We start from the raw sequence: 18,863 nt of genomic DNA, 5'->3' as shown, positions 1-18,863 counted from the left end.
CATAGCACACGTTCAGTAATAACACCGAATATTTACCAAGGATGTTCTATGTGTCAGGCATTATTTGAAACGCTTTGTAAGTTTCATAATTAGTAACACCTTTACCTCTCCCCCGAAACCATATAACATAGGGAATGCATGCCCCTTCTTTTACGGATAGGAAACTGAGGCACAGAGAAGTTGAGTAACCTGGCCCAGGACAGACGGCTTGTAAGTGGCAGAGCCAGCATTTGAAGCCAAGCTGATTGGTCCTAGAGCCCATGTGCTGAGCCTCTGTTCTTCTCTGCTAGGTCTTTTGTATTCCCACCTCCGCATCTTCAGCTTGGAAATCTGTACAGCACGGTGCTGCTACAACTCTACAACCCCAGCTGGCCCTGACTTTCTTTCTAATACTGTACAACACAGTAAAAAGCTAACACGCAGCAGGTCTTAGTGCCCCAGAGCATGGCCTCAGAGGCAGGTAGCGAGGCTTGAATTTGAGCCCTACCCGTTGCCAGCTGTGTGACCTGGGATAAGTCTCTTAATCATTCTGTTCCTCACTTTCCTCATCTGTCATATGAGGATAATAATTGGTACCTCGTGGGGATGTCTGAGGATTGAAGGAGATATAAAACACTTATGTGTCAGAGCAGTAAGCACTGGATGAATGTTAGTGGCTGTTATCACTTACAGCAAGAGTTAGCGTTCGCATTGGCAAGGGCATTTGTGTTCGTATAGGTTTTAGTGTCACCATAGGAACTGGGAGAGAAATGAGAATCTTAGCCCGAAGCATTAATGTAGTTATATAACTGATGCAAGTGCCCTGGCACTGTGGCAGGCAGAGGTGAACAGACCTTTGAGATGGGCAGTCCTTTATGGTTGAAGAGGAGACTTTGAGGCCAGAGAAAACTCTTGGCTCAGCGATGCAGTAGCAGAGCCTGAGTCCTGGCGAGCCTGGAGTCCTAAGTGAGGCTCTCAGGTAGTAACTCCAGTGTCTGTAAGTCAGGGACTTAATGCATTTCCATCCAACACTGATAAACTTCAAGCAATGAGAAGTTAAAATATTGGAGAGCCAGGCGTCACATCACTAATATTGTCCTCTATGGAGAATATAGGGTCAGAACGTACCAAACACCTCTGCAATGCGTCTAACCAGCACTCCAGTCCAATCCTGGAGGCGTCAAGAGCTGGCTCTACGTGAGCTCCACGGTGCGGGGCTGTGAGGAGGCGATGCTACCTCTGGGCAGTATTCTAGCCGAGGAGAGAGACCTGCCCACCCGCCCTCCCCTGCCACCACCTCCTCCCACCACGGCGGGGCCCTGTGACTTTACCCTGTGGGTCTAGCCTGCAGGCCTCTAGGACTAACCCCGATCCGAGGAGGAGGGCTTAGAGCAACCCCCGCAGCTCAGCCTCCAGTCCTCCTACCATTCCTCTGCCTGACCCTTTATGTGCCAGCTCTGGCAATGGGTTTCTGTCCTGTCCCAGAATCCCAAACTCACTTTCTATCCGTAAGTCCCTGATACAAGCGGCCTGGTAGCCCTGCCCCCCGAGGATTCAAGCCTTACCTGGCTCCCACTCCTGCCATGTCTGGGTCTGGAGATCCACCGGTGCTCTGCTTAGGAACCTGGGCATTGTTACCTGGTGACACACGGGACATCCACATCCAGCTGCCCCTGGGAGCTCCCTCACCATGCCTGTCCCCTGTCAGTCCTCCTCCCCTGCCCCTGGAAAGACTGTTTCCCTTGAATGCCACCTGTCTGTTGCTCTGCACCTCAGGTCCGGCCTGCTGAGCTGGATTTCTGCAGCTCTTTTCTGTGTCTCTGCCCCGCTCTAGCCCCACCCCAGGAAGTGGGTCTAATTGTGGTCCGCCCTAGTCTCCCCTTTCTGAGTAAAGCAGCGAAGTCTCCCTCTTCCGGGAGAAGCAAGACCTGTCCTGTACCCTGACAGGAAGACAGGACACACGGTCGTGAAATGAATTTGTCCGCCGAGACACTGTGTGTGGTCACATTTTAGCGGAGCTGCTTCAGGTTTTTCCAGCAACACAAGCCATCTGCTGCGGAGTCCTCTTAGAGGCCGTCCTCTGGCTGCATAGCCCAGAGAACAGCCTACATAGACGTGTACTCACATTCCCTGGCCCCAGGCACACGGTCGGTGTTTCCGAGCCGTGTCCCCCGACCTGGCCAGCCCTGCCACCCAGGATCAGGAGGCTTGCTCCTCAGAAATGATCTCCACTGGCTGGTCTCTCTCAGTCCTGCTTCTCCTTTGCCGCAACCAGGACTCACTTCTCTGGAAATACGGTGTCCTGAACAGTCATGGGCTCTGTTCTTGTGTGCACCTTCGTTGGCCAGCAGGAAATATTCCAGATGACTTCTGCGAGAGCCGACTCAGCCCAAAGCATCAGCTTTCAGCAGCCGAGTTGCCCGCAGGCTTGAGTGATCGGAGCAGGGGCCTGGGAGCTCGTGCTCCCGGAGTGTCTGAAGTAGCTCAACGACCACAGAAAGTTAGGAGATCACAGGACCGTGGCTTCTGGGCTCTGCAGGAGGCAGGCCTAAGGGCCCAGAAGACACTAGCAGTTACCGGGCCATCTTGTCATTGGATGCCCCCAGGTGGGGTGAGAGCATCATAGCAGACCTGTCGATGCCTCAGCCTCAGTGGGTGACAGAGGGGAAGCTCTGTCCATCTCTAGGGATCACGTGTCTCACCTGTAAATTAGGGGCTTGGACTCAGGCACCCAAAGGACTCTTCTAGTTAAACATTAAATTCCTCTTAATCTGAAGAAGTCTGTGGATTTCTTCTTCCCGCTCCCCAGACATACACAAAACAGTCCAGATCAAAAGCTTGTTCTGTCATGAACTGGAGTACTTCCCTGTGACATTCATTCCACATACCCAGCAAGTGATCTGGAAGCCTCTGGTGGAGTCTAAACTGAGCCCGATTCCAAATGGAAGAACAGAGTCAGGGTACTCGGGCAAGGCCTGGTGCTTGATGCTAACTGTGGGGGTGTTTGTATGTCGTACTGGAATGACCTGGTAGGCAGCTCCCCTTTTTACCCCATGCTAGCTTTACTTCCAGATACAAGGATTTTTTTTTTTTTAAGTCAAACTATATTCATTCCAAAAGGTGAGTTCCTCATGCATAGGGATTCTGTCTCATTTATTGTTAGTAATTTAACTGCTTAGAATACAATGGAGGGCACTTCCCTGGCGGTCCAGTGGTTAAGACTCCACGCTCCCAATGCAGGGGGCACAGGTTCGATCCCAGGTCAGGGAACTAAGATTCCCCTATGCCTCATGGAGCAGCCAAAACAACAAAAACAACAACAACAACAAAATAAATAAATAAACAAATATTTTTTTTAAAAGAATACAATGGGAAATAAAACAGAAACTACTGGCACTGCTGTCCTGTAGTTTCCATAAGTAAGAAAATGGATGAATAAATATCTTCCCTACCACCAAGCACCATGTATAGCACATAGTAGGTGCTCAGTTAAAGTTCCAGTAACTGAACCCTATTCTCATTTACCTGGCCTTCATCTATGTTTCTTTTCCCCCAACCCATGTATATCTATTTTTTACTTTGGGCTGTATGAAATAACTATATTCATATTTTTCTGTCATCATCTTTTTTCATTTATGTGATCTTCATTTGTTTCTTTACTCAACATTTATTGAACGCATACTAAAAGACCTACTCCTGTGATAAACACGGAGTTAGAGAGATGAAATGGACATAGTTGTTCCCTTCAAAGAACTCCCAATCTAGAAAAGATAAGGTGTTTAAACAGATGAATACACTTTAGTGGGATAAGTACATTGTGCTTTGTTCACCAAAGGAGGGAGTGGCTTCTTTGTCCTGGAAAATAGGGAAGAGTTTCACTGAAGGCGGGAGTGGATTCTTTGTCCTGGAAAATAGGGAAGAGTTTCACTGAGAGGCAGGCCTTCAAGGAGAGATTAGTAGGAATGGGAGGAGAGTCATTTGAGGCAAAGGAACCAACATAGACAAAGTCAGGGAGGCGTGGAAATGCATGCCAAGGCAAGGGTATGAGAAGTAATTTAACATGGCAGCAGCACAGGACGTGAGAATGGAAAACCGGGACGTGAGAGGCAGGCAGGGGCCTGATCCTGAAGGTATTTACATGCCAAGCTAAAGAGTGTGGACTTTATGTGGACACAGTGGGTACTACAGAAAATGACATGGATGGCACAGGGATACTGATGATGTGGTAAATTGACAGTGGTAAGGTCTGGAGAATTGGGTATCTTAGATTTACAAGGTGCCTCAAGAGAGGATCTGGTCCAACTCCCTGACCACCAATAAGTCGGAACGTTATTAAACGTTAAGTGATTAGATCAAGTTCTGTTGGCTTGGGCCTAAGGTTATTGAAAGACATACAAAGTAAACATAGGAAGAGCGATGAGATAAGTTATAAAGAATGAAACACAGCTAGAAGTTGGCTTTTGAATATAGTAATATATAGCATATTAGAGTTTATTTCATACAAAGAAAGCACAGACACACACCGTCGTAACTCTAGTGCTGTACAGTGGTCCCAAGGCAGCTGCCCAATGTGGTCCATGAGGTACAGGAAGAAAATATTAGGACGTCTGTCTACATTTACTTTTTATCTTTCAAAATAAGAAAGAATGGATGTTTACTTGTACGGAACACCAGGTTTTCTCTGATTTGCTTGGTCCCAGTGTTGGTTACGTGTCTGGACAAGCACGTGAGGTGTTCCGAGGGAGATGAAGATCTACTCCTCACGGAGCTTTACTGGTTTATAGCATGACTGTGTTGTGTGTGTATGTGTGTAAAATCTAGCTTTAACCAAACTTACATAAAAAATGGGGTCCAGTGGCATAAAAGGATTTTGCAAAGTAACTACCGATCAAAGATGACAAGTGCAAATACAAGCCAACAGTCAAACGGCAGAGCTGATATTCCTACTCCTGGTCCAAAGTCTTCCTCAACTCCACTATGAAGTTAAAAACAGTAGTGATCATTCTCATCAGATCTAACAAACAAGGAAGCAAAAGATTCAAAATTATCAACAAGACTAGTTGAAATATTCATTTTTTGACCATTAAATCTTGCACCAAGCGTATATTATGCTTTCCAGTATTAGCTAATGATGATAGCATGTGTGTACAATTTATTAATAAATATGAATACACCCATGGAGCCTTCAGAAAATGTTTACAGAAAGGGTGTGTGATCAAAAAGAGTTTTCAGAGCCCTCCTCTGATGATGTTAACTCAGATTTTTTAGGCGGCTAAAACAAATTGAGATTCTGTTATTTAGGTGTGTATCTGTGTCAGATGGTAAGTGGCCTGAGAGGTGAAGTGACTTTCCTGAGTTCTCATGGATAATAAATGAAGTCCTGAATTTGAATCCTGGCTCCCCAGCCACTCTTACGAGAATGGGCAAATTCCATCCCCTGCCGAGGCTTTATTTTCTCACTTCTGCAAGAAGTGCGAAGTGTGAAGAGAGATGATCAGGAAGGTCTCTTCTCACATGTCATGACTAGTGGGTTCCCAAGAAAACGTACACAGGTGGAAGACGGCAGGCTGGAAAAGCTGGTTGAAGAAACGGAGGCAGAGCACCAAGATGGAAAGCTCTGAAGAAAGGGCTACAGAATGGCCCGTGTTGCCAGGCTAGAAAGAAGGTCTTGGAAGCTACTGAGTGGACAGGGTCAGACTTTGACTGGGAACCCCCTAGATAGGGGTCGTTTGACAGGCCGTGAAGTGGGGCTTCTTTGGGCCCAAGTAAGGTTCTTACAAGATGTTGGATAAAGTGTAGTAGGTGCTAGAAAGATCCCTAGTCAGTCAGATGAGTTGGCAGAAAACAGTTTAAAGGGTGGGTACAAGTCAGGCATAGAAATCTGTTTAAAGTATGTAATGCAAAGGAGTGATTTGCATAACCAATAGTGGCATACAGTAACAAATACCTTAAAGCAGAGAAAGGCTAAAGTTACCTTTTGCCGCCTAGATAGATCCCAAATGATTATTCCAGTTTCCTGAATACCAGCTTCATTAGCTGTCTCCATTTAATAACAAAAAATGTTCAAGCTGCAGTTTTTCTTCCTTCATCTTCCTCTATCTGCTTGTATAATACACAATGAATAACAAACCTAACTTAATTTCTGGCATTCTTTTTTTTTTTTTTTTTTTTTTCAAGTTTTCAAAACCTTTAAATGTACAGAAGAGGAGGCTATAGCATCAAAGCAGTAGGGCTGCAAGCAGAGGCGGGTGGATCCTCCAGGGGAAGGAACCCAGCCTTGGGATGCAACTTGTGACCAACTAGAAAGCCCAGCCCCTGGAGCCCTCTGTTCCGTAGCCATATCCCTGTCAAGGTCAAGTAGCTCAGAGTTCTTTGGTATCTCTCTCATCTTCAGTTACAGAAACACATCAGCTCTTTATTCATTTAGTAAATAATTTATCAAGAGCTTACTCTGCACCACACATTCAAATTCCAGGGCGCACCCCTGTGTTGGTGGCGGCTTTCTTTTGCCCGCTCAGAAATGAGCATCACCCACGCTCAGTGCTGGCAGTCCAGCAGTGAGGGGGGATGTGGTCCCCGTCTTCAAGGAGCTTGTGATCTGCCGGGGGGAAAAAGGTTGCCCAATAGCATGACAGCACTCAGAGTCTTTGCAGAGACAGCCCAGGGAGTGCGAGTGCTAGGGTACCGCTCCAGGTGGGTCCTGAGGCTAAGCAGGTGGTTTTCAGGTGAAGAGGACGGGTGGAAGGGTCCATGTAGAGGGAACAACTCAGAAATAAGTATCAGCATTGTATGAGCTCCGTTAGGATTCTGAAGCCACGTGCAGTAGGGCTGCTTGAGCTGGATTGAGGAGCACCAAGTTAAAACCGTCATACATTCCACTTTACATCTGTTTGGGAAAATCTTCAGCCTGCATGGACAGGTGAGAGAATGGAGATCCAGAGAGGTCAGATGACGCTCCAAGGTCATACAGTTAGTTACCAGAGTCAGAACTGGGAACTGACCCCCTGCCCAGGACTCTTTCACCACACCCCTCCACTTCTCCCTGACGGGCGGCTGAGGTGAGTTTCTTCTTTGCTTGGTTCTGTTTCACGGTGGTTTTGTCTCTCCAACACTTTCCTCCCTTGATCCCAAACCTGGCCAGTGTCCCCAGGAAGCAGTCAGGCAGATCTTCCCTGTCACTGGCGTCAGCCAGGGCACCTCAGTCGGGCCGAGTATGTGGTTGGGCCAATGCCAGCATGTTTGACGCCTCTCCCCCTTGGCCTGGCATGAGAACTCCTTCCTGGCAGAGTTCACCCAGCCTAATTGCTTGTTTTGTATCCCAGCTGCCTGACATATGCCAAACCCATGTGTTGACTCACTGGTGTCAGAGACAACTACACTCAGGCATTTCAAATTTGCTTTGGTGAGCTCTAGGCAGCAACCGGGGACTGTAATTCGTGTATTTCTATAACCTCAGCGCCTAACACAGTGCCTGCCTTCGAGTAGGTGCCCCGTTTTCTAAATTAAGTGAATTTTAGTGAATGCAGGTGAATAACACAGTAGTAAGAGGAAGGACCTGGAAGTAAGGAGTCCTAGCTTTGAGTGTCAGTTCAGCCCATTGAGTTCTTTGCTGTAGGACCTTGAGCAAGTCTGTTCTCTCTGAATTTCAGTTACTTGATCATTTCTCACCTAATAAACACTCGGGGAGAATATCTCATGCTTACCTAGCCCTTGGAGATGGAAGCACATAAGATAGCTGTGTAAATGTGAATGATATCACTGTATGACAGTCACATCATGGAGAGATCCTTGGAAGGTTTAGAGCAACCTAGCAGAGCAGAGGGGTGATTAATTGTGCCAGGAAGAGTTGGAAACAGCCTCACTAAAGTGATGACAGCTTAGATGGGACCCTAAGGATGAGTAGAAAATAACCGCATATGCCAAGACAGTGACCGAGGAAAAGCAAAACACATCAAATACAGTACTGGTGATAAGAGGATCATATGAGCCAGCTGGGAAGCCAAGTTGGTGACAGTGATTTGCACCCTGCATTAGTGATTTCTCACCAAGGCAGTCTTCCATTCTGGAATTTCACAGTCAAAGCAGCACCTATTTCTTAGATGTACTGACCCTTAGTGTGAGGGTCAGTGTTCCAGTGGTGGACAGAAGCTGGCTCATGCCAGCTCACAGGGACTGCTTAGTAAATGTTCAGGAATTCTGCAAGCTAGTTCTTAAGCACAACTATTATTAAAAATTAAATTATATAAAATCACAGTTAGACAAATTATATTAAAAACAAAGGTAATAATCAAAACTCATCACTTTCTAGTTATTTAGCTGTGTTTTACCCTCATCTTTACTCTAGAGTTTATTTAGGTCTATTGTTTCTCTGTGGTGGAAATACTGTTATATACTGGTGTCCTACTAGCCATCTCTTCCCAACTCTGGGTGCAGTGATACCTCATCGGTAGTGTGAAATCGGCCGTGGTGGAGGTCTTTACCCCACAGAAGTAGGCAAATACCACAAATGAAAGCCACTTTTCTTTTGAAAGCCAATTGTTAAATATTCACCAGTGCACCACTGGTGGTATCCATTGAATAACTGGATGAAGAAAGAAAATGTTTGGAAACCCAGCAGCCACATGTCTTCAGACCTCCCTGGACAAAAACACGTGGCAGGAGACACATTTCCAGGGCCTCCGTAGAGCAGACTTCCCCACCTCCTTTGTTCCAGGGAAGGCTTTACGTTGAACTGGGTTTTCTTGACAACTGAAAGTCATGGTCAAATAGGAGGAGGATGGAAGTGTTTTTCTCCAGGACTTAATTCCTGAGCCAAATGCCTGTTTTGGCAGGAGGCCTCTGCGGCCCACAGGGGTACCGGGAGTCAACTTAATCTTCTCCAGAATCCAAAGCAATCCACAGGAGCTCGGGCTAAAATTACATCTGCTCTGGCTTGCTGAAGTGGAGGCGACATGATGGCCAAATGGTGCTGATTTAGTGTTTCCCAGCTATCAGGAAATCCCCAAAGAGAGATTAATCAGAGGAGGCTGGCCCGCATGTGGAGGAGGGGCAGCAGCTAGGGCAGGCCCCCAAAGGAAACCATCCCCAGAGGGCTGGTTATCGTCCAGGCAGAATCTGAAGGCACATATGTCAGGAGGAGGCTGGAGAGTAGCCAGGACCAGGATATGAGATCTGTTAGTAATTCTCTGGAAGGACAGAGTTCCAGCAATAAGAAATTCAATTTTCCTCCATTAGAGAAAGCATCTCTCAGTACCGGCTGAATACAATTGACGGCATAAATCTTTCCCATTAGCGGAGAGATAATTTCACGTAAATATATTGGGAGACCTTCAGAGCAGGACGGAGAGTCTTTGCCGAGCCTCACCCGCTTAACTTGTTTGCCATGTAATTGCATTTAGACCAAGGGCCTCGGAAGAAAACCACTGACTGTATTAACATTAACCAGATTGTGTGTGGTGAGGGGAGGCGGGGTGAGGAGCTCGATGCATTGTGGGTAGTTGTTCTCGCCTTCAGAAAGGACAAACTGACACCGGCGAGCCCAGCTGCTTACAAGCCTGGTGTTAATTGCTTTTCTTATCAAACAGAGAAAAGCTTATCACTTTCCTCCGTAGAAAGGGTAGAGATGTAGGTACCTAATAAAGCAGAGGCTGAGTTTGAGATCTTTTTTTATGAATGCCCACAGGCCTCATCAGTAGCTCATCCCCAGGCCAGAAAAAAGCCTTCCGAACTGAGGTGAATGGAAAAAAGTTGTCTGGACAACAGCGCCTTGCGTCTTTGCCTCAGATTTGTCTTGTCCACGAGGGCTGTCTCCCCAGCGCCCTGATCCCTTAGGACATTGACACCAGTGAGCATCTTCACTTCCACCCATTGCCAGTGGTGTACAGACTGGTCTAGAGTTGGACCCCGAGTGTGAGGCCTGGACTCAAGGCCTGGCTCTGCCTCTGCCTCCCTGTGTGTGGCGTGGAGCAAATAACGTGACGTCTGTGGACCCAGTTTCGTCTTCTTCCACTAACTCCATGATTTTCCAGCTGGCTTTCCTCTGGCTTCTCCAGAAACTAAGACTCTACAGAGCTGCTTTCAGAACCACCCCAAGGGGAAAGCGGGTCCCACCCCTACTTCATCTGGAGCAGATCTTGTTTTTATTGGTTTTCCACTTGGGGATCCTTATAAAATATCATCTGCCAAAAAGATTCTGTTTTCTGAAATATTTGAAAAAACATCATTCTAGATGATCTCTAATTGTCCCACTTATTTACTCAACCTACTGTTTTTGCTTTTTTGTTTTTTGTTTGTTTGTTTGTTTTTGTTTTTGCTTTTTTAAACAATCACCTGGTACTTGTTAGGCACTCCCAGGCACTCTAGAGAGAAAAAAGGAAATAGACCTTGACCCTGGCCTCAAAGAGCTGGTGATCTAGTGGAGTGGAGAAACATGTACAGTGTGGTAGGGTATCAAGGGGTTTGTGCCAGGTTTTGGAAGAGACAGTGACTAGTTCTAATTAGGGGCATCAAGAAAGGCTTCAGGGAAGAGGCGTCATTGGAAGTTGGGTCTTCAAGGATGAGAATGTTGGGAGAGGGGTACAGGAATGATATCTGAGGCAGATGGAAGAACATTGCACAGACACAGAGGCTTTGAACAACATCTGCCTGGCAAGTTTGGGAAAAGGAGATGCCTTGTTGCCTGGAATATAGAGGGAGAATGGGAGGGGGGATGTTGGGAGAGGTGCCAAGTTCTAGAAACCACTCCAAGGGGACACCAGCATCTGCCCTTCTCCTGTCTCCAATGCCAGGTGAGAGGAAGTGCCCTCTATCCTGTTCACTTTCTTGAATGTCTGCTTCCAGTGAGACTCTTAGTGACAATAAAGATCACTGCCATTTATGGAGCTTACTGTGCACGAGGATGAAAAAACAGAGACTCAAAGAGCTGTACCAGAGCTAGGTTTTGAACCCAAGTCATGTGACTCCACTATTTACAATAGCCAGGTCATGGAAGCAACCTAAATGCCCATCGACAGACGAATGGATAAAGAAGATGTGGTACATATATACAATGGAATATTACTCAGCCATAAAAAGGAACGAAATTGGGTCATTTGTAGAGACATGGATGCATCTAGAGACTGTCATACAGAGTGAAGTAAGTCAGAAAGAGAAAAACAAATATCGTGTATTAACACATATATGTGGAACCTAGAAAATGGTACAGATGAACTGGTTTGCAGAGCAGAAATTGAGACACAGATGTAGAGAACAAACGTATGGACACCAAGGGGGGAAGGTGGTGGAGGGGTGGAGGTGGTGGTGTGATGAATTGGGAGATTGGGATTGACATGTATACACTGATGTGTATAAAATGGATGACTAATAAGAAAATAAATAAACATTTTAAAAAAAGAAGAGCTGTGACAGAGGTAGGTTTTGAACCCAAGTCACGTGACTCCAAATTCACATGCATAACTACACTGTATAGCACCGCCCCACCCCATCAGCTTTTTCTCCTTACAGCATAGTACGGTATCCATAGAAAATAACCCTCTAAGTGAGATATCTGAAAACCTTTTTCAGTAATAATTCTTTAGAGGATGCTTTGATGACTTACATTGAGGCAATAAAAAAAAAAGGTAGTGCTCATCTTGAGTGGATACCATGAGCCCCTGGGTGCCAAGATATGTCTGCGTGACCTGCCTCAGTCTTCTGACCTGCCAGCCAGGGTTCTAATGTGAAAGGTAGGTCATGTTATTCTCTCTTTTCTACCCCCAGGCATGCATGTGTCATTCGTGGTCAAGTAATGACATCAGATGGGACCCCGCTGGTTGGTGTGAACATCAGTTTTGTCAATAACCCTCTCTTTGGATACACGATCAGCAGGCAAGATGGCAGGTAAGAGGCCTTTTGGGGACCAGGGTTGGTGAAGGCCCTGCTCTCGTGGTCTTGCCACATAGCTGCTGCTGGAATGACAGCGTGCGAAAAGGATAGGACTTGGAGTCAGAGGACCTGAATCCACATGCCCAGCCCTGCAATGTGCTAGCTGTGTGACCTTGTAGCTGACTCTGGCCTAAATCCCTTTGGCTCTAAATTAAGCAGCTTCTTCTTATTTGTTTCTCAGAGTAAGCATGCGGTACCTTATACATATTGTTCTGTTGCATGGCTTATGATATAAAATACTGTCACGTGGACCATTTTCCATAGACCACACAGCTCCGGAAGTCTCAGCATTCCTGCTGTGTGGTTTCCATCTGCAACCACCCAGGTCTATGGAAGCCACTGAGTGATTACAGAACTCTGACCTTCAGATCCTTGTGAGAACCTTCAGTTCATCAGCCTGAATGAAGTCAAGTTTCTTTAATCACTCTAGCTCCCCCATTTGTTGGCTATGTGTTCTTAGACAAATCTCCTTACCTCTCTTGGCCTCAGCTTCTTCACCTGTTAAATGGTCCTAATACTATTTATCTTACATGGTGGTGGTAAGGATTTGATTCTATGATGAATGGAGAAGCACCATGCACATAGTAGGTGTTTAATAAATCTTAGTTCCCTGCCCCACTCTGATTCATTGCTGTATCTCCAGGGTCTAGCACATAGTAAGTATACAATAAATATTCGCAATTTATTAAAATTACAACTTAAAAAGGTGATGATTACAATGCAAGCCATGAGACTATTTTGGAGAGAAGAGGAGGGGAAGGAGGAGAGTGGAATATTTAGGCTGTCAGTGGTGACAAGTCCTCTATTTTTAATAAAATCAGGTAGTGGTAGTCCATCTGGCTAAGTGTGGGCCCATAAGGTTGATTTTCACTCTGTGTTGGAAATTGTGCTCCAGCCTGATTGATTTCAGCACCTCTTTAATCCAATCTCAGATGTGAACATGTCCTGGCCGAGGTGATAATGAAGTAGGGGCTCATCTGTTTGTAGACATATGTGCCTCTTAGACGGGGTTGGCAAGCTGGGCATGGGGAGCCCTCTCTTCCCTCCTCCCCCTCCCTATGAATGGAAGAGGTTGGTGGCCAGTCCCCAGGGATCATCTATCCGGGCCAGGCCACCGATCCCTGGAAGCACCTCAGCGCAGACTTGCGCTACAGCAGGGAGAAGTCTCCTTCCTCATGGTGTCTTTACCACCTTCCAGCTCAGGGCTGCCTGCTTTATGGAAATAGAAGATGTGAGCATCATAGGCAACAAGTATCCTGACTACATTATTACCTGCTGTGAAACAGTCATCAAAAAGGAGCCATGGGGACCGCTCTTTTTTTTTTTTGCCATAAAATTTGTCCATCATTCATGTGAGATGGAGAGTAGTCCGTCCTCTGCCCACTGTGCTTGGTTAGGGTGAGTCCATAAAACACACCAGAGTCCAGTAAATTTGGTGGCCCTTGGGGAATGCCCAATTAGCACCTCCAGGCTTTGATTCCTCCTGTTGTGCTGCCCTTGCGATCTCTACTACCTCCTGAGAGGATGGACATCCTGGGCGGTAAGTATCAGCCATATTTCCTGTACCGGCCAGCTAAATTACACCAGAGTAGCCAGAGCTGCTACAGCCTAAAGCTTGAGTTTCAGAACAGTTCTTACCAATGCATTAGGGGGCTTAAATTTTCTTCCCATCTTAGACACTGCATAACGTATGGGAAAGTCATTACTTATTCTCTAATAAGTGTCTGAAGAGCCCTGTTTGTTATATGTGAATGGGTAGCATCTTGCCTATTTCCCTCCCCCTTGTCCCTGACTCACCTTCTTTCCTATTTCTCATACCCGAGGAGAAACTGTAAGGCCAGAGATATCACCCGGAGATAACAGTACATGCAAGTCCAGGGACCAGGTCTAATTCATCTTTGTATTCCTCACTTTCCCGGCAGGCACCATGACACTTGCCTTTGTCCAGATCTCCCACCCCGGCCCCATGCTGAAATACCAGACCTCAAGTCTTAACAAGAGCTCACAAACAGAAAACAGTGGCAGGGAAGTTAGCCAAAGAGATCATTAAAAAGATGGAAAATAGAAATCATGAAGAAAAATGTTTAAAGAATAGCAGACAAGAGAAGCAGTTCAGGTTCATTGAATTGAAAGATGGGATTATACAGAGCACGAAGCCCAGGGAATGGAGCCCAGTGCTTTCCTCATCCATTATCTCATCTGTCTCATTAATAACTCTGCCAAGTGATGATGATCGTCACCTTCATCTCACGTGAGGAGATTGAGGCTCAGACAGGTGACGGAACTCACCTGTGGACTAAGTGGCAGTGCTTGGACTGGCCCTCACTGTTGGGGCTTCATCTGAGAAGCAGGCCTTCCCTTTGAGGTCAGTGTCACGCCCATGTCCACAGCAAGGTTTCCCTCCAGATGAGCAGGCCTGGCTCTTGGCTAGAGCCAATCACACCCTGCTGTTGGCTAGGCCAGCTGCCCCCAACTGGCTCACGGCCTTGAGAATATGTCTTTTCATGTTTGTCTTCACTCCCTCCCCACGCTCATCCTCTCACGAAGGGAGCTTGTAAGTCAGGCCAAACTTCTGTTTGACAGTTAAGTGTTCTGTCAAAGTACAGATGCTGTTCAGTTCTGTTCCCTGGGTATTTTCCCCAAACCCTGGATATTCTCCTGGAAAGCCAAAACCTGAACTCTTAGTTGAAAATAAACACCTTCCCTGGTGTTTCTCTATTATTATGTATTGAAGAATGATGGTACCCAACTTCCTCTACTTGAAGGTTATGTGGGCCTAGAAGGGGCCAAGTGAAGAGCAGGCAAAACAGATGAAAAGCATCTGCAAAGGACAGACGAGTCAGGCTTTGGAGCTTGGGGACCCAGATCGGAGGGCGCCATCTACCACGAGCAAGATTTGACACTAGTTCAGTGCAAAATCCCTGCAGCTTCTAGAGGAGGGAGGAGCACGCTGGAGCAATGAGGCCAGTCCCACCAGGTGTGTTCATCAGAGATGAAGGTGAGGTCCTGCAGTGGGGTCTCTAAGACCAACTGCACAGGTAAATGTCAGGTTGACTTACGGTAATAGCCAGAGGAAGAAAGAACTTAGGGTGTTTAATATACAGTCAATGCAGAAGAAATTGACAACATCACTCATGAGTTCATTCTATAAACTATAACCATCAAGCACTGGGCTAAGTTCTGGAAAGGCTGAGAGGAATCAGTGTCCCCAGGCCTGAGAGTGAATGTAGGATTCCAGTGCAATGTGATATGGGCTGTTAGGAGAAGTGCACATGGTGCAGTGGGATCCCGGGGGAGGGCACTGGAATTCTGAGTGGGTAAGGAGTTAGCAGAAGCCCTCCATCCAAAAACGCAAGATGAGGACAGGCCTTGAAAATGCATCCTAAAAGTAATAGCTAAAGGACTTTGTCCAAAGAGACATCACCAGGAGGTGGCAGGTGGGCAGGATCACTGTTTGCAAGTCCTAAAGGACTGTCAAAGGCAGAGGAAGACTAGTTTGAAGTCACCCCAGCAGGTAGAACATGTCCCAGTGGCTAAGGAGCTATTAGGAGAGGGACCCAGGCTCAATTCCCGCCCCCCCAAAAAAGTCTGCTAACAGTCAGAACTAACCAAAGATGGGACAGTGCACCTGCGGACATAGCAAGCTCCTCATCACTGGAAATGTGCAAACAGGAACCAAATAGCCCCTTGATAGTGGTTCTGTAGAAGGAACTAAAGCATCAGATTCAGAGAGGGGACTAGGTCAGATGACCTAGTGGTTCAACTGTTACTTGATTTTAAACTTTGTTTTGATGGGGTGGGGGAAGGACACAAAACTCTGGTCTGAATTAATCTTGTTGCACATCGAACATGGGGTCTTAAGTAGCAACCACACACTCTAGCTGGCAAAGCAGACCCAGCCTGCAGGACTAGTGACATACCTGGGCTTACACCTGGGCCTCCTTTCCCGTCTTCTATAAAGTGAGCTCATCTGGCCTCTGACCACCTAGCTGCTGAACCCTCAGATCAGACGCTCAGTGTCAGAAACATGGAGTGTACAAGTGGGAACTCAGTTTCCTTGGATTTTCAAAAAAAAAAGGTCCATGCTAAGGCTTGGATGGGCAAGTGCCCTGCCAGGTTTGTCTGCAGGTGATGGGAGTTAAGATGCCAGAACCCAAAACAGACCTGCCAGCAAGTTTCTGGCCATCCCCAAAGGGCAATGAAGAAAGGCTGGGTGACCAGCTCTCAGGGACACAGCCACGGAGATCTCATCTCAACGAGGAGGTTGGGACTCAGTCTTCTGGTTCCTCTTTCACTTCTAAGTTACGGTTATTGTAATTGTGGCCATCTCTAAACTACCTTGCTATTTTGTAACTCCAAAGGCCTGGTTGAGTATCATAATCAGAGATAAAATTGCTGTAGAGTCATAGAATCTTAATGACTTCAGAATAATTTATTTGAACCTTTGCCTTTTACAGATGAGAAACTTGAGAATCAGATGGGCTAAATGACTTACCCAAGGTCACACAGTAGCCCACGGCAGAGCCAGGACTAGGCTTAGAGTTCTAACACCAGGGCAGGGTTTGTTCTGCTTTATTCTGATGAATTTTCACTGGGCTTCAGCTCTAAGAGGCCCTAAGTGCCAGGAGCACCCGAGCAGAGGCTCATCAGAGGTCCCATGTCCTAGCAAATGGCTCCCCAAAGCAGGTTGTTGTTTGGTTTCGGCAAATTCTCTACGGTGAATCACTTTCAAAACAATAATGCTTTCTGGAATCACTGTCACTGTTTGTGACCGCGGTCAAGTCTTTCAGGTTTTACAGTCTCCCTCAACAAGTGCTCAGATCCTTTGGTGTAATTTTTTCTCCTTTCTCTGCCTCTCTTTCTCCTCCTTCCTCTGTTCCTTCTCCTCCTCCTCATCTCCTGCGTCCTTCCTCTCCTGCCCCTCTCTCTCCTCTCCTTCTCACCCTCCCCTCCCAAACAGCTTTGACTTGGTCACAAATGGCGGCATCTCCATCATCCTGCGGTTCGAGCGGGCCCCCTTCATCACACAGGAGCACACCCTCTGGCTGCCTTGGGATCGCTTCTTTGTCATGGAAACCATCATCATGCGGCACGAGGAGAATGAGATTCCCAGCTGTGACCTGAGCAACTTCGCCCGCCCCAACCCTGTCCTGTCTCCTTCCCCACTGACGTCCTTCGCCAGCTCCTGTGCAGAGAAAGGCCCCATCGTTCCAGAAATTCAGGTATACCCAGCTTTCTTAACTGCATTTCTCCATGCCTTTATTTCATTTGGGAGGTGGAGGAGGATCTCAGAGACAGGGGAAAGAGAGAGCCCATCAGCGCACCATCCAGACCCCAGCCCCCCAGTGCTGTGAGCCTGTGATGGCCACCCCCTTACACACTTAATACACATGAGCCCTGTAAAGTGCCTGGCACCCTCCAGCATATAATAAATTCCCACCCCCTCTCCACTCTGCCACCAGTTCACTTCCACGTCCCCTTTCCCCAACCTCCAGTGTCTCCCCCGCCCCTCCTTATTTCTGTTAAAAATAGCGATGATAGTTTCCACCAAGAGGAGTGAGGCAGAGGGTCCCAAATGTTTGCGTCGTACTAAAGATTAAATGAGAAAATGTGTATGAGATACTTGGCACGATATCTGGCACCTACTAAGTGCTCAGTGAATTTTAACCATTATTACTATTGAGATTATTTTACACACACTGCCTTCATGCCAGTTAATGAGTGCTGTGGATCAAATCTATACATGCAAGTGCTTTACTTCATTATCATTAAAAGGAAGTAATTTGGAAAAATGCATTTTAATCTGATAGAAACCAAGACGGATTCTTTGCCTAACAAAGCTGTGTGGACTTGAATTTCTTCTGCCATCCCGGCCCAATTTCTAATGGCAGAAATGAAGCCTGGGGAGGAGGAGGGATGGCAGTGCAGAAACTGGGGGAGAAGCCCCAGCCGTCCCGCCGGCCTCATGAGAGCTCTGGCAACGTGCAGGTTAATGATCTCCGGTGCTGGCGGAGCGGGGTGTTCAGACACGTTTGTGTGTGTATTTCTTGCTGGGCTAAGCAGGCACATCTCTCCGCTGCGCCCTGTTGAGCGGCTTCAGACGCCAGCCCTCAAGAAGGAAACACAACCATTTCGGAATTCTCGTTGCACCCACAGGCTGAAACCTCACTCCTTTGCAGACGTTCAGCGCTTGTCCCCTGTCTCCACCACCAGGCTGACCTTTCTCATGGAATGCTCGTCGGTGGAGACAGAACTTGCTGGGGAGGGGTGATTTGTTACTCAGCACTGGTTCAGCTCCAGCCAGACATCTTCCCAGGAGCAGGGACTTTGAAACAAATGAGGTGAAAGGTCCCCCTCTCTTTACAGTGCTCCCTGGGCTGGGTGTCTACGAGCCCAGCTGGGTCACAAACCTTGCTTATTATCAGATTCATGAAATACATGAAAACAAACTCTTGGGTTTTCCCAGTCCTGTCATTGGCTAGCCTTTGCAAGTACAGGGAGATGTACGTTTTGAAGCGTGTGTTAAGCAGACTAAATATTTATGACAGCATCTGGATGGCACTCAAGCCCGGCTTTGCCTAGAACTTGTGAGCTGAAGTTTAGGAAGATTACTTTGGGGTAGGCCCAATCCCGAAAATGTCGTGTGTTCAGGAGAATGGGTTGGGGTGGGAGTTCACACCCATCTATGACATGGACTGAGAGGAAGAGGCTTTCTTTGTGAAACCCCAGTTCCCCTGTGACCACGAGGGTAAAATAATCATTGTCCTTTTGATGGATACGTTAGCCTCAATTGATTTAACGTCCCCTTCTTGAAACAGAGCCCAGAACATCAAGCCAATAAAAGTTCTCCACTTTTGCCATGTGCCTGGGCATCTTGGCATTAATTTCAACTTCCCATCTTGGAGCTGAGCCCATTGCACCAGTAGGTAAAGCACTGCCTTTCCCACCACTCTGCCCCTCTG

At 47.0% G+C, this 18,863-nt stretch overlaps 1 protein-coding gene across 1 annotated transcript in view; it reads left to right on the top strand.

The window, feature by feature from the left end:
* Window positions 1-18,863, top strand: part of TENM4 (teneurin transmembrane protein 4) — a 756,454-nt gene that overhangs the window by 656,998 nt on the left and 80,593 nt on the right. Inside the window, exons 23-24 of the mRNA XM_082343256.1 lie at window positions 11,737-11,856; window positions 16,862-17,123. Of these exons, the coding sequence (XP_082199382.1) occupies window positions 11,737-11,856; window positions 16,862-17,123 (382 nt within the window). The remainder of the gene's footprint in view (window positions 1-11,736; window positions 11,857-16,861; window positions 17,124-18,863) is intronic.

Source organism: Balaenoptera borealis, assembly GCF_965194805.1.
Source record: "Balaenoptera borealis genome assembly, chromosome: 11".
In the NCBI taxonomy this organism is placed as follows: Eukaryota; Metazoa; Chordata; class Mammalia; order Artiodactyla; family Balaenopteridae; genus Balaenoptera; species Balaenoptera borealis.
Note: the sequence above shows the minus strand (reverse complement) of the source record. Positions and strands in the feature narration are given on the sequence as shown.